The sequence below is a fragment of the Mustela nigripes genome, chromosome 9 (assembly GCF_022355385.1).
Source record: "Mustela nigripes isolate SB6536 chromosome 9, MUSNIG.SB6536, whole genome shotgun sequence".
Taxonomy (NCBI): domain Eukaryota; kingdom Metazoa; phylum Chordata; class Mammalia; order Carnivora; family Mustelidae; genus Mustela; species Mustela nigripes.
Window position 1 is genome coordinate 50,908,220 of NC_081565.1, and position 12,712 is coordinate 50,920,931.

Below are 12,712 nucleotides of genomic sequence, written 5' to 3' on the forward strand. Positions count from 1 at the left end.
TTGTTTTCCTCCTGTTAATCTGTCTTATATCAATTTCATTATTAAACCAGTCAAGGAACCTCAAGGGGAAGGAAGGAAAACTCTTCGGCCCCTACACTATCTAGGGATATCCCAAATCTAAAACAGTTCTCTTTGGGGGTTTAAAAACAAAACAACAAAAAAACAAACCAAAAAACTTGGGAAAATACATGCCATTATAAAACAAGACAGAATTATGGAAAATTGTTCAAATTGTTAGCAATTCTGGCAACAGTAAACTTCCCACAAAAGATGTGTTCTGCTATCCATTTGCCTTTGTGGTTTTACCTATGTGCTTCAAGTATGTATACGACTGTATAGCCAGGGGTAAGGAAAAGAAGTGTTACAGATTTTTACTATTCCCATGTTGCTATTCACTAGGTGTTATATAACTTAGGGCTAGGAATTTACAGAGCTTTACCTTTAAAGAACTAATTTTTAACCACCATTCAATTAAAGTTAGTACAATGACTTTGCATAAATACATACATGAAATAATTAGTGAAGATGGTTCTTAATTTAAAGGATGTTAAACAGCTTGTAGACATCTGGTAACAAGCTGAAATGGGTCATTCAAAATTTATCTAACTAAATTAAGGGGGAAAAATGTTTCTCCTCCCAGGTTGGCATGTCACAAGATAACTAAACCGACTTAGTAGGCTTGCCTGGGAATCCTTAGCTGTCAGTGGTGAATATGCAAAGGGCCAGCAAATTAAATCAACCTGCCAAACTGTCAATTTCAAGCCTCATGACTGCATGAAAATAGCATCACTGGAAGAAATCAAGCATTGCCTTCTTTTGGGTTTCCTGGCACCTATTCAAATACTCATGCAGTTGTGGCTAATTTTGCATGCAAATTTCAGTCAATAAGCTCAGAACAAGACCTCCCAAGATATTTCAAAGGATCTGACAGTATTTTTTCTGAATACCAAATCGACAGTAGTTGAAATTCAATCTCCATTTGCTGGTGCTTTACATATGCACAGTGTCCCCACCACAGAGCTAAGCTAATGAGAGCCTTACCTGCTCTCACTCACATCCTCCCAGCCGTCCTTGTTGAGGTTCTCAAACACACTGCTCATAACCTTGATGGAGTGATTGAGAACAGTGTGGTAACGACCCACAGAGCCCTTTTTCTTCCCGGCTTTCAATTTAACCTTGGTCGTTGTTGTCTTACAGTCATATTGTCCAGACCTTACTTCGGCGGCGGCCATCTCAGATTTAGCTTTGTCTGCTGATGCTGAATGCTGCAATTTCTCCACTGAATTCATCTGTTCTTCATTTTCATTTCTCAATCCATTAGCTTCAGCCACTTGTCTCCTTAGGGAAGTGACTTCTCTCTCCAGTTCACCGATTTTTACCTGAAGTTCAGCTTTATCTTTTTCTACTTCTTTACTCCCCCTTTGCAGCTGTTCTAGTTCTTTTTCTCTGCCCTCTGAATCTTCTTGTTGCTGTTTTAAGAGGGATTTCAGGAAGTCATTTTCTTTCATTAATTTTTTATTCCCTTCTTTTATTTTTCTTGACCCTTTCTCATAGGATTTTAGCCGATCTTCCAATTCAATAACCTAAACAGAAGAGTTTGATTTATTCTTTTAAAAGCCCCAAACCATAATCTGCTGTATATTTTTTTTATCATTTCTAATTTATGAAAGTAAAATTACACTTAGCACAAGGACAAAATAAATCTAAAGTACTTAATTTCTAAATAAATCTAAGGTGGTGTAGATAAATACATTACAAAATGCAATAATACATCTGTTGAATAAAGGACAGATGGTAAAAGAAGTTAAAATTCTACACAAAGTGATAGAGAACTAAGTATGCTAATAAACTTTGCAGAGTTTTCTGAGGTAAGTGCTTTGGCTATATAGTCTATTTATTGTGAGAAATATTTTTAGAGAAAAGCAACTTAGACAAAAAGTCTAAAAATAGATGCACAGAAAAACTTTAATAACAATTTTCTTCAATATCTAACAATCACGTGAAAAAAATGATTACCTATATAAAATATAATCTACCAAGGCTGCTTTATTCTAAATTAGAAAGATGTAATTTTAGTAGTCATGAGGTCCTTAATTTATATAATAAAGAAATATTTACTGAAAAAAAAGTTAACAACTTAAAATTAAAATTATTCCAAGATGGCATTCACTTATTTCAATAAGCATTGTTCACACTGTAGGACACAGAAATGAAAACATACATTATTTTACCTTAAAAAATTTTAAAAACTATTTGGAAAAAAAGGCACTTGCAGAAATAAATCTGATAAAAGATAGGATCTAAGTGCCAGAAGTCTGGGCAAAAGGACAGAGCAATTAATTCTAAGCCATGAGTATGAAAATTTCAAGGGGGAGTTGATTTCAATTGAAATCTTGAAAAATAATCATTATTGTTTGTAAAGTACAGTTTACCATTTACAAGATGGTTTCATAAAGATGATCTCTCCTGATCATCTCGAAACCATGTGAAGTGGGTAGAGCCAATAATTATCTTCCCAGAGAAGAAAATAGAGACTCTGAAAACTTAAGTAGTACAAAGAGGTAAACATTTCCTGCTTCAAAATGGGATTCAAATTTAAGATTTTGTGCCCCTCCCACTATTCTACAAGCCATATGGGAAAAGTTACCCAGATATGCATGGAAAGGAACAAAGAACTGGGGTCAAGCAAGAAACCTAAATGACTGGAACATCATATGGACTAATTTTTACTTTTAAAACAATTCTTCAAAGGATAAACATACTTGATGTACTGACAACCATTAACTTAAAATATTCCAGAAATCTACAAGATGAATCTTACTGGACTGAGTTATGATGGTGAAGATATAAGTTGTTTCCTAGATATGATTTTCAGTCATTTCTGATTTATCTATCCTTCCACATCCCCTATTCTTCTTGTGAGGTCAGCCTCCTTCATTTAATTCAGTAAGCTTCACCAATAGGTTATCCTGATTCAGGACATGGATATTTCCCAAAACAAATATTAAGGATCTCATCTAATTTAAATTTGTGATTCCACAGTATGATATATTCACCTACTGTTAGACCTGTTTCTTTATAAGGCTTACTCTTGAGCCAGAACAGAGGTATATGGAAGAGTTTATACCAGACTATTACAGACCTCTGTACTTCTGTAAGAGAAATTGTATTGGTCCTTTACAGTGCAAATACTTTATTGAAGAGCTGGACAATGTGACAAAAAGTAAGTGTTCAAGAACATATGAACTGTGGCTGAAAACCATTTACTTTTTCAAAATTATTCTATGCCAAATTTAATTCTCTATTTAATAAAAAATACTACAAAATAAGAAGTATCACTTTTTTATAAACTCTGCAGTTTCTTAGTGGTTTTAATAACTACAAACAATATACTTTTCATGTGTATATTTTTAAATATTTTAGCATGTTAGATTCCATGATGGAGTAAGCAGAGTAGACTGTATTTTTTTAAATCTATCTTGTGCAAATAAGAAATTACCTTTTTTTAAAAAAATTGAATGTTGATATAAAAGTATTAAGGAACAGTGTGGTCTTGGGGATATTAAATTTTGTTCTGGTTTTTATCTTACTTCCAGTTCAGGTTATCTTAACCTGGTAAAATATTTAACCTATTTTAAAGTTCCCTATTTGTGAAATGGGAATAGTAATATTTATCTTGCAGATTTTAAGTATTAAATATGATCACACACAATAGTTCCTGGTAGACAGCCAGGTCAAAACAGTTTATCACTACCATCACCATCATCATTATTGTCTCTATTATTATTAATCACAACAGATACTTAATGAAATTACTTTAGCTAAAATATAATTACTTGCACTAAATACTGCTGAATTAGCCAGTAAATCAACATGTTAAAAACAAATGTAACAAACATCTTGAATATGAGATTTCAATTCTGGAAATTAGGATTATCTTTTTCTTTTGACTAAAATCCATTTATTTATTTTAAGGATTTTGTTATTTATTTATTTATTTATTTGACAGACAGAGATCACAAGAGGCGGGCGGAGGATGGGGGAGCAGGCTCCCTGCTGAGCAGACAGTCTGATGCAAGGCTGGATCCCAGGACCCTGGGATCACGACCTAAGGTGAAAGCAGATGCTTTAACCTACTGAGCCATGCAGGCACCCCTAAAATCCAATAAATTTGGATGCAACTCACGAAAATTTTATGTACCACTGGAAAAATGTCATTTTAAAGACTGTTACATTTAAAATGTTTAAGTCTGTTAACTGCCTAATGTGAATCCATGTTTAATCGTAAAAACTGGTCAAAATTATTTGCTTTTAAGTTGAAAATGGAGGAAAAGTAATAAAACAGAGACACTACTTTTTTTTTTTTTTTTAAGATTTTATTTATTCGAGAGAGAGAGAGCAAGCCAGCACAGAGGAAGAGTGACAGGGCTAAGTCACTGAGCAGACAGCCTGATTCAGGGCTCATTTCCAGGACCCTGGGATCATGACCTGAGCTAAAGGCAGATGCTCAATGTCTGAGTCACCCAGGTGCTCCCAGAGACACTACTTCTAAAAACTTGAGAAAAGGAAAGCCTATAACATATATTAAAATGTCATTCAAGGGGTGTCTGGGTGGCTCAGTGGGTTAAGCCTCTGCCTTGGGCTCAGGTCATGATCTCAGGGTAATGGGATCGAGCCCGGCATTGGGCTCTCTGCTCAGTGGGGACCCAGCTCCCCCCTACCCCCTCCTGCCTCTTTGCCTACTTGTAATCTCTCTCCCTGTCAAATAAATAAAAATAAAAGATCTTTAAGATGTCATTCAAGGCATACTCTTAAAAATTACTGTTAAACTGATGTTAAGCCTCCAGAAACAAAGAGCAAAATTTCAATATATATTTGAGAAAGAAAGTCAAGGGATTTTTTTAAAGGCATTTGGTTTGTCTGTAAGTCAACTCAAGTGCATACTTTTCCTCCAGTACTGATCATTTGAATAATTTACCAAAAAAGATGGCCCCTTTCTAAACTGAAATAAAACACTTGGCTTTGCAAAGTGTCTGTAATAGTTTGCTAGTGCTGCTTCAGAAAATACCACAGAGTGGGTAGTTTAAACCCCAACAATCTCATTTTAATTTAATGAACTCTTCGAAGACCTCATCTCCAAATACTGTCACATTCTGAAGATACTGGGAATTAGGACTTTGACATAATAAAACTGGGTGAGAGGGGACTCAATTCACACCATTCATGCCGTAACAGTGTGAAATGTTAATATATTATTAGAAATAATTTTGTATGTTTTATTTCTACTATATAAACATTGTCTTCATGTTGTTGCTATCTTTTAAACCTATTTTGTATGAGTTTTACAATACATCCTTTTAAAATGAGGAAACCCAACTTCAAAAGGTTAAATCATGACTTGTACAACTGCATTAGGTTAATATTTTTTAAAGGTGACAAATTAGTGATAGTCCAATGCAAATAATTCCTCTTGGCTTTTCAGGACTATGGTAGTAGCCATTTATGGCAGCTGGAATGAAATAATGGATTTCTTTAGGGTTTCTACCCTAAGGAAATAGTAGGTAGTAGTATGGTATTATGTAGTCATAGAGAGAAAAATTATAGAAACCCCAGCAAACAAAAATGTCACTGTGAAACAAAGAAGATAAGCTAATGCGAACTGTTTGACATTCCAGCTGATAATGCATATATTATTTCAATTACTCATTTTGCCTTAAGATAAATGACTGTGAGTATTTCTTATTCTGTATGTTGTATTAAGCTGTTATGTGTTATTCAGTAATTATGAGATGACAGCCTTTGTTACCTGACATTGGGCAAGTGTTAGAAGTAGAAGAGATGACATCATCTGTTGTAAGTCACTAGATTTCCTATAAGTCAAGTCACAGATGCAAGAAATGTAAGTAGTCACATTAATATTTTTGTTTATATATGTTTATATATTTGTGTATTTCCAGCTTTATCTGAGTATCCAGCATAGCAAATGATAACCAGGCATAGAATAATCCTTAAAAAAAATTTTCTTTGTAACAATAATAATGAGTGCTAAAACGAAATCAAGTCAACTTAATGGGTCTTGTATTTACATATAAAAATATGAATTAAGTATAAAATTATAAAAATAGATGTTAATATTTTTAAAGAACATCTTATTATTAATTATAGGATGATATAAAGTGACTGCAGGGTTTATATGAGTAGTTCTGTTAAAACAGGGAGAGTGATCCTAAATTATATGGACATAAATTTCTATCTAAAATGAGATAAGTCATGTATATTTGTAACTTTAAAATTAAATTACAAACATATTATCATTTTACTTCGCTGAAGCTAAAACTATGCTCAGTTTTAATAGTTCAAATACTGCAAATCTATATGCTTTTTGAAGTATAACAGAGTCTCATCATGTCCCATTTTAAAATGAAACTGTTAATTTATAACTAATAAGCACATATAGTATAAATTTTTATAATTTCCATTGTCATGTCCTTCATTTCATCTCTGAAGATATTTTTAATCTATGTCAACAGAAGCACAAGTGTTTTCCACATTTATTTCACTAACATTGATTTTTTTTTAACCCATTTTGGCAAGCGAATGATTTTGAATTATGAATTTAAATTAAGGATTCACACAAGGTATAAGTTCATGAGACTTCGTTTTAAAATACAATCCTTTATGTTAAAATTCAGATTTAACTCCCTCAGCTCAATATCTTTAAGATTAGACTACCTTCTGCAATGTCTGCTCTGACATTTCTTTCCCATTCTTCTCTGGAGTACTCTTCTTGACCCCATCATCTTCACCGTATCTACAGAGTTGTTCTGCGAGAGAATAAATAATATATTATGGTACCTCATATACTGCTGAAAAACTGGCCTGTCGTTTTAAGGAAAAGGGTTCTAAGTTTCTCAATTATGAATAATCTAGTCTATTTTATTGCTGACTATTTGGCTGAGAACTAAATGGTGACCTTTTCCAAGATTTTCAATCACATAATTATGTACCTTTGTAGTGTCTTTTTTTTTCCCCAGTGTAAGATTTTCAAAGGTACAACAGATCTTCAGGTTAACAATGCTACACTTTTATTCCTATTTTCATTCTTTTGTAGACTATTCCCCCTTTGCCTTAAAAGCAAAATTCACTGCCTTCTTATCTATACAGTCACTACCAGTTTTGTTCTCTGGATCTTGTTCCCTGCCAGGAGGATCAGAGTGATTGCTGAACAAAGCAAACACTAACCGAATTAGGGTGGATTGAAACTGTAACAGCCCCTACCACCACCTTTTTTTCATGTAAAAGATCATGCACTTGGCAGAGTAAACCATAAAAATCACACTTCCAGAAAAACTGTCACTCTACAACACATAGAAACCCAGATAAGAGGTGAAATTATTTCTTTAAGTAATTCCTATACTGACCATGCCAGTGACTACCAAAACCTTTTCAACCAAGCAAAAATATACAAGCAACGTATCAAAATTAAAGGGAAAAAAATCGTAAAATTTCAGTTAATACTAGCAAAATTTAAATACATTAGAAGTTATAAATAAATGTCTTCTAATCAAATAATTATTGTGACAAATTTAGTATTTTCTTACTGAATTAGTTTTAGGATACAGCATTTCTTAAGGAATCAAAAGAAGGGCAAAAAAGAATACATAAAGCTAAAAGGATACATATCTGTGTTAGACTGAGGTGATTTTGCTTTAAAGTATGCTTGGCTGCTGTAGGTCAGTGTAAAACTTTGATTTATCAACAAAGGAAAAAGAAAACAATATTATTCTCTGTAGAGTAGAAATCCTCTTGGTATAAACAGTGACTAACAAGTTTGTTAGAGTGAATTAGGCATTTCTTTTGTCTTTGAAACATGACATATCCAATTAAAACTTCTGCACTCATGAAATAAATAGAACACTATCCTAAGGATAATAAAAGCTAGAATAGGTAGAATTTGCCACCTGGGGAATATGTACCTTTACCTTGATAATAATCTATTGGTTCCCAAGTTTCTTTTTCTAGTCCCCTAACACCATGGTGCTGAATTCATTTACAACACTCTTTCAGCAATATAGAAATAATATGCAAATACAATTCAGCTGTTCAAGTCATTTAAATATCTACTATAGTTCTAAGTGAAATATTTACTCTTAAAAATAAGAAACTATTTCTATGCTCAAAGAGCATAGGATACTAAAAATAGCAAAATAACTCCAATAAAATAAATGCTGAAGACTGATTTAAAAATGGATTTGATTGTTGTTTTGTGTTGCTGGGTGTATGCAAAAGTCCACTGGTGGATGGGTTGACCATGCTCACTTGTGATTTTCTTTTGAAAACTTTAGTTTCTTACCTTCACAGGTTTTCAAAGAATACTCAAGTAGCTAGGCTCAAGTGATGGAGGGCAGCAAGAAACAGGCCCGCCCCTTGATTCTCCTCCCATTCAAGATTTATTTTTAATGTTTTAGTTTTAAATGCCTTACTTTTATTTTTACTATAAAAATTCATTCTGATTTATATTCCTTCCCAGGAGGTTCTTCCTCTTTCTTTTAATTTCTTTTAAGTTCTTAAAATCTTTTAAGTTCTTCCTCCACTTTCTTTTAACATTGCTTATTTATAATAGTTTACACTTATCTTTCCTTCTCTGTTTTTCTTTTCTCTTAATTCTCTTAAATTACCTGAGCAAATTTAATTCTTCTGCAACCTTTTCCCCTCCTGGTAGATTCTTCTAGCTATTTTCTCAAGTTATTTTTAAAAATCTTTTCTCATTATGAGGAGTTATAGGAAATCCCACCCTAAAATATGCCGCCGCAGTATTTTGAGCTGTAGGTACTCGAAAAACAGCAAATGCTTTTGGTTTATACTCTGATATCACACTATGGTAGATTATTAGTCAGCAAATCCTTACTCTACTCTCCTCTGCCTTCATGGGTGGAGTACAGATTCCCACTCCACTGATGCTGAGCTTGGCCGTATGAGATGCTTTGACCAAAGGAATGTGGGTATACGTAAGAGTGTTATAAACCTAGAACTTAGGTATTTCCCCTCTCCCCATGGAAATTTCCAGTATCTGCTTTGAAAAGAATATGCCCACATAGTCACTGGGCCTGAGACATGGTGGACTTAAGTGAGCCCAATATGCTCCAGACAATCACAGAAATGCAGCCTGAAGCACATCTGCGCCAGCTGATCCACAGAAACCATCAGCAAAAAAATAACATATATTATTGCAAGTCATTGAGATTTTGTGGTTCTTTATACAATAGCTAAAGCTGTCAGGTACAGAAATTGGTAATGATAACTGAGCACGGCTATAATAAAAACCTAAATGATGTGGCATTGATTTGGGGGCTGGGTGGTTGGTGCCAAAGAATGTTCCAGGAGCTGTGAAAATGGCGACCTGTGTTACACAGTGGCAAACATTTGGCAAACTCCCATCTGACATAACATGGAAGACAATAAATGTAGCTGATAAATTTGTAACAATGAGTGAGGAAGTTCCAGGGTCGAATGGGGTGATTGTTACTGGCTGCATTTGACTAGGTTCTAGAGGAAAGAACTGAGCTCAGAAAGGAGCAGCCACAGGCATAGAGAGAAGTACATACGTTCCAGTACTTTCAGGGTTGGAAATGAAAGTGTTTCTCACCATATCAAAGGAGATAACACAGACACACTGGCAGGAAAGGCCAAATCCAAGATATTGACATTAAGCCTCTATGTGTGACTGTCACGCCTGTTCCTAACAATCTTTGAAAGTAATAATGTGACGCTTAGTAGATACTTGCAGCTGGACAACAGGACTTCCAGAAAATTTATGGGTGAGGGCCTAGTCTGAAATATGCCCCCAACCCACCACAGAAACTCATACAGATAAAGACATATGAATTGTTGCTAGCTGTATTTAATAAAATGACTTATTTTAGCCAAAGAATATGGATAGAAGTTATGATATGTCTGTTTCAAATCTAGGCTTAAGAAGTTCTGTATGTTCATACTTGTCCCTTTGTAGCCCAGAAATAGACACGTGGAGCAGAGTAAATTCTACCTGCAGCCTGAGAAAGAGCTGGATTAGATGATCCACAGCAAGGAGAACTGCTTCCGCCAATCCACACACCCACATACAAAAAGGAAAAAAAAAAACACAAAACAGGCTTGCTGTTGTTTGTGAGTGCGTTTTCCCAACAGGCCTTCAGTTTTCAATGAAGAACACCATGAACAGTGTTTTTACGAACATACTCATGCAAGGATTCCTGCTCCAAACCTCATCTTTTAACTGATTTTTCAGGCCTGACCATAGGTATTATATGCTTTACCTGGTATGCCCCATTATGGAAGTTGACCTCCCCAACTGGACCTGGTACACAGCTAATGGACTATGGTCCCTGAAGGGAGTTACAGTTAAGGGCTCAAGTTCCCTCCGGCCAACCACATTCTTATGCATATCTGTGTTCCTAGCCTAAGAGCCTCCACTAGGACTCCATGTGAAGACCTCCTACTGCCAGCCCTTTGGCTGAGGCCTTCTTCAAGTGCCTCTGCCAAGAACTCCTTATTTGGTGGCTAAGGTGGAGGTAACATTTTTCTTTCATCTATCTGACTCAGTACTCAGTTCTTTTCCTCTTTTACCTTCCCCCTTCCTTCTCCCCCAAGACCCAGGTCAATAAAAATGCAGGAGACTTTAGCTCAAGATTCCTTTGGCATAAGACAACACCTTTGTCTGTGCTAATCCATCTGATCCTCAACTGGTGTGTGGTTCTAGGGGGGAGACAGAACAGAGGGAGTTGGCACTTTCTCCATGTTAGCCTCTTGCTTACATGGAAAGTGATTAAAGGCTTGACTGTTACTTTCACTTTGGCTTATTATCTTAAATCAGCTACGTGGACACCTGGCAGCTCAGCTCTCTCCAGCTCAGCTGAGCTCCTAACAGAGATATTATGGGATTGTAAGAGATTCACTACAGTATGAACTGCAATTTTCAGTAAAGAGGAATTTAGTGTGGTAGGGGCTTAAGGTGCTCATGTGGGAAGAGGAGACAGAACTGACTTGAGAGGAAAGGTAATGAGTTTTTTCTAAAAACATGCATAAATTTTCAAATCTTTGAAAAAATAGACAGGGGAAAATAGGTAGCAAGAAATACATAAATACATCTGGTACATAGAAAAAGGTTACTCTTCATAGAGATTTGGGATTTTAATCCAGGGAAAAACATGTTCAATGACAATAAAAGTAAGTACCAGGGTACCAGATTTACCTGTCCATGTGGAACTAAAACTACAGAAAATGATGAAAAAATGGTTCTCAGACACTGGGCATAGGACAATGGAAAGTAGTCATCCCTGAGAGAAGACAAACAAAGGAGTGAACTCAATCATTGCTCCCATGTACTGCCTAGAGAGCTTCCAGGTCACAGCACAAAAATGAAGGACTAAAGGGAGTCTGGTGATCTTCAATTGCAGTGAAAGATCCCAGAGTCCAGGGAGGCCAAGGAAGCTCGGGTTTGCAGGGTAAAGTACCAGAGAACACAAATCAGAGATAGGGAGAGCTCTGAAGATCTACAGAGGGCATCCCTCAAGTCTCCAGCTAAGTACTGATCAGCACACAAATGTGTATAAATAACCCCAAAAAAGAACCACCTAAAGGATTATTCACACAGGCCCAAGAATAGTTCCTTTCCCCCAGAGCTAAGAGTAGAAAAAAATTACATGTTATGTATCTTTGCAAAAAGATAAGAGTGACAGAAGAATTACCTCTGGAAGCATTTTAAGTCAGAAGATAGTGGAGAACATTTTTTTAAAGTATCAAAAGAAAAAAAAAACCTCCACCAATGAAGAATTCTATACTCGGTAAAAAGATCTTTCAAAAATGAAGACAAGGGGGAGGAGTCAAGATGGCGGAGAAGTAGCAGGCTGAGACTACTTCAGCTAGCCGGAGATCAGCTAGATAGCTTATCTAAAGATTGCAAACACCTGCAAATCCATCGGCAGATTGAAGAGAAGAAGAACAGCAATTCTGGAAACAGAAAAACAACCACTTTTTGAAAGGTAGGACCAGCAGAGAAGTGAATCCAAAGCGACGGGAAGATAGACCCCGGGGGGAGGGGCCGGCTCCCGGCAAGCGGCGGAGCAACGGAGCACAAAATCAGGACTTTTAAAAGTCTGTTCCACTGAGGGACATCGCTCCAGAGGCTAAACCGGGGCGAAGCCCACACGGGGTCAGCGTGGCCTCAGGTCCCACAGGGTCACAGAAGGATCAGGGGTGTCTGAGTGTCGCAGAGCTAGCAGGTATTGGAACGGGAAAGCCGGCTGCAGAGACAGAGCTGACAGTAAGCTCGCAGCTCGGGATTACCTTGAACCTGTCGCAGGCTCGGTGAGCTCGGAGCACAGCCGGAGGTCAGGCAGACGGGAGTAACTGGCGCTGTTCTCTGAGGGCAAACTGAGGAGTGGGGCCCTGGGCTCTCGGCACCTCCGGGCCGGAGACCAGGAGGCCGCCATTTGTATTCCCGTCCTCCGGAACTCTACGGAAAGCTCTCAGGGAACAAAAGCTCCTGAAAGCAAACCTGAAGGGATTACTCACCCCGGCCCCTGGTAAGGGCGGTGCAATTCCGCCTGGGGCAAATACACTTGAGAATCACTAAACCAGGCCCCTCCCCCAGAAGATCAATAAGAAATCCAGCCGAGACCAAGTTCACCTACCAAGGAGTGCGGTTTCAATACCA

At 36.7% G+C, this 12,712-nt stretch overlaps 1 protein-coding gene across 5 annotated transcripts in view; it reads right to left on the reverse strand.

Moving 5' to 3' along the window:
* Positions 1 to 12,712, reverse strand: part of CNTLN (centlein) — a 297,883-nt gene that overhangs the window by 86,963 nt on the left and 198,208 nt on the right. For all 5 annotated transcript variants that reach the window (XM_059411596.1, XM_059411594.1, XM_059411595.1 and 2 more), the window contains 2 exons: positions 6,733 to 6,824; positions 1,042 to 1,583 (listed from right to left, as the gene is read on the reverse strand). In XM_059411596.1, coding sequence (XP_059267579.1) covers positions 1,042 to 1,583; positions 6,733 to 6,824 — 634 coding nt within the window. The remainder of the gene's footprint in view (positions 1 to 1,041; positions 1,584 to 6,732; positions 6,825 to 12,712) is intronic.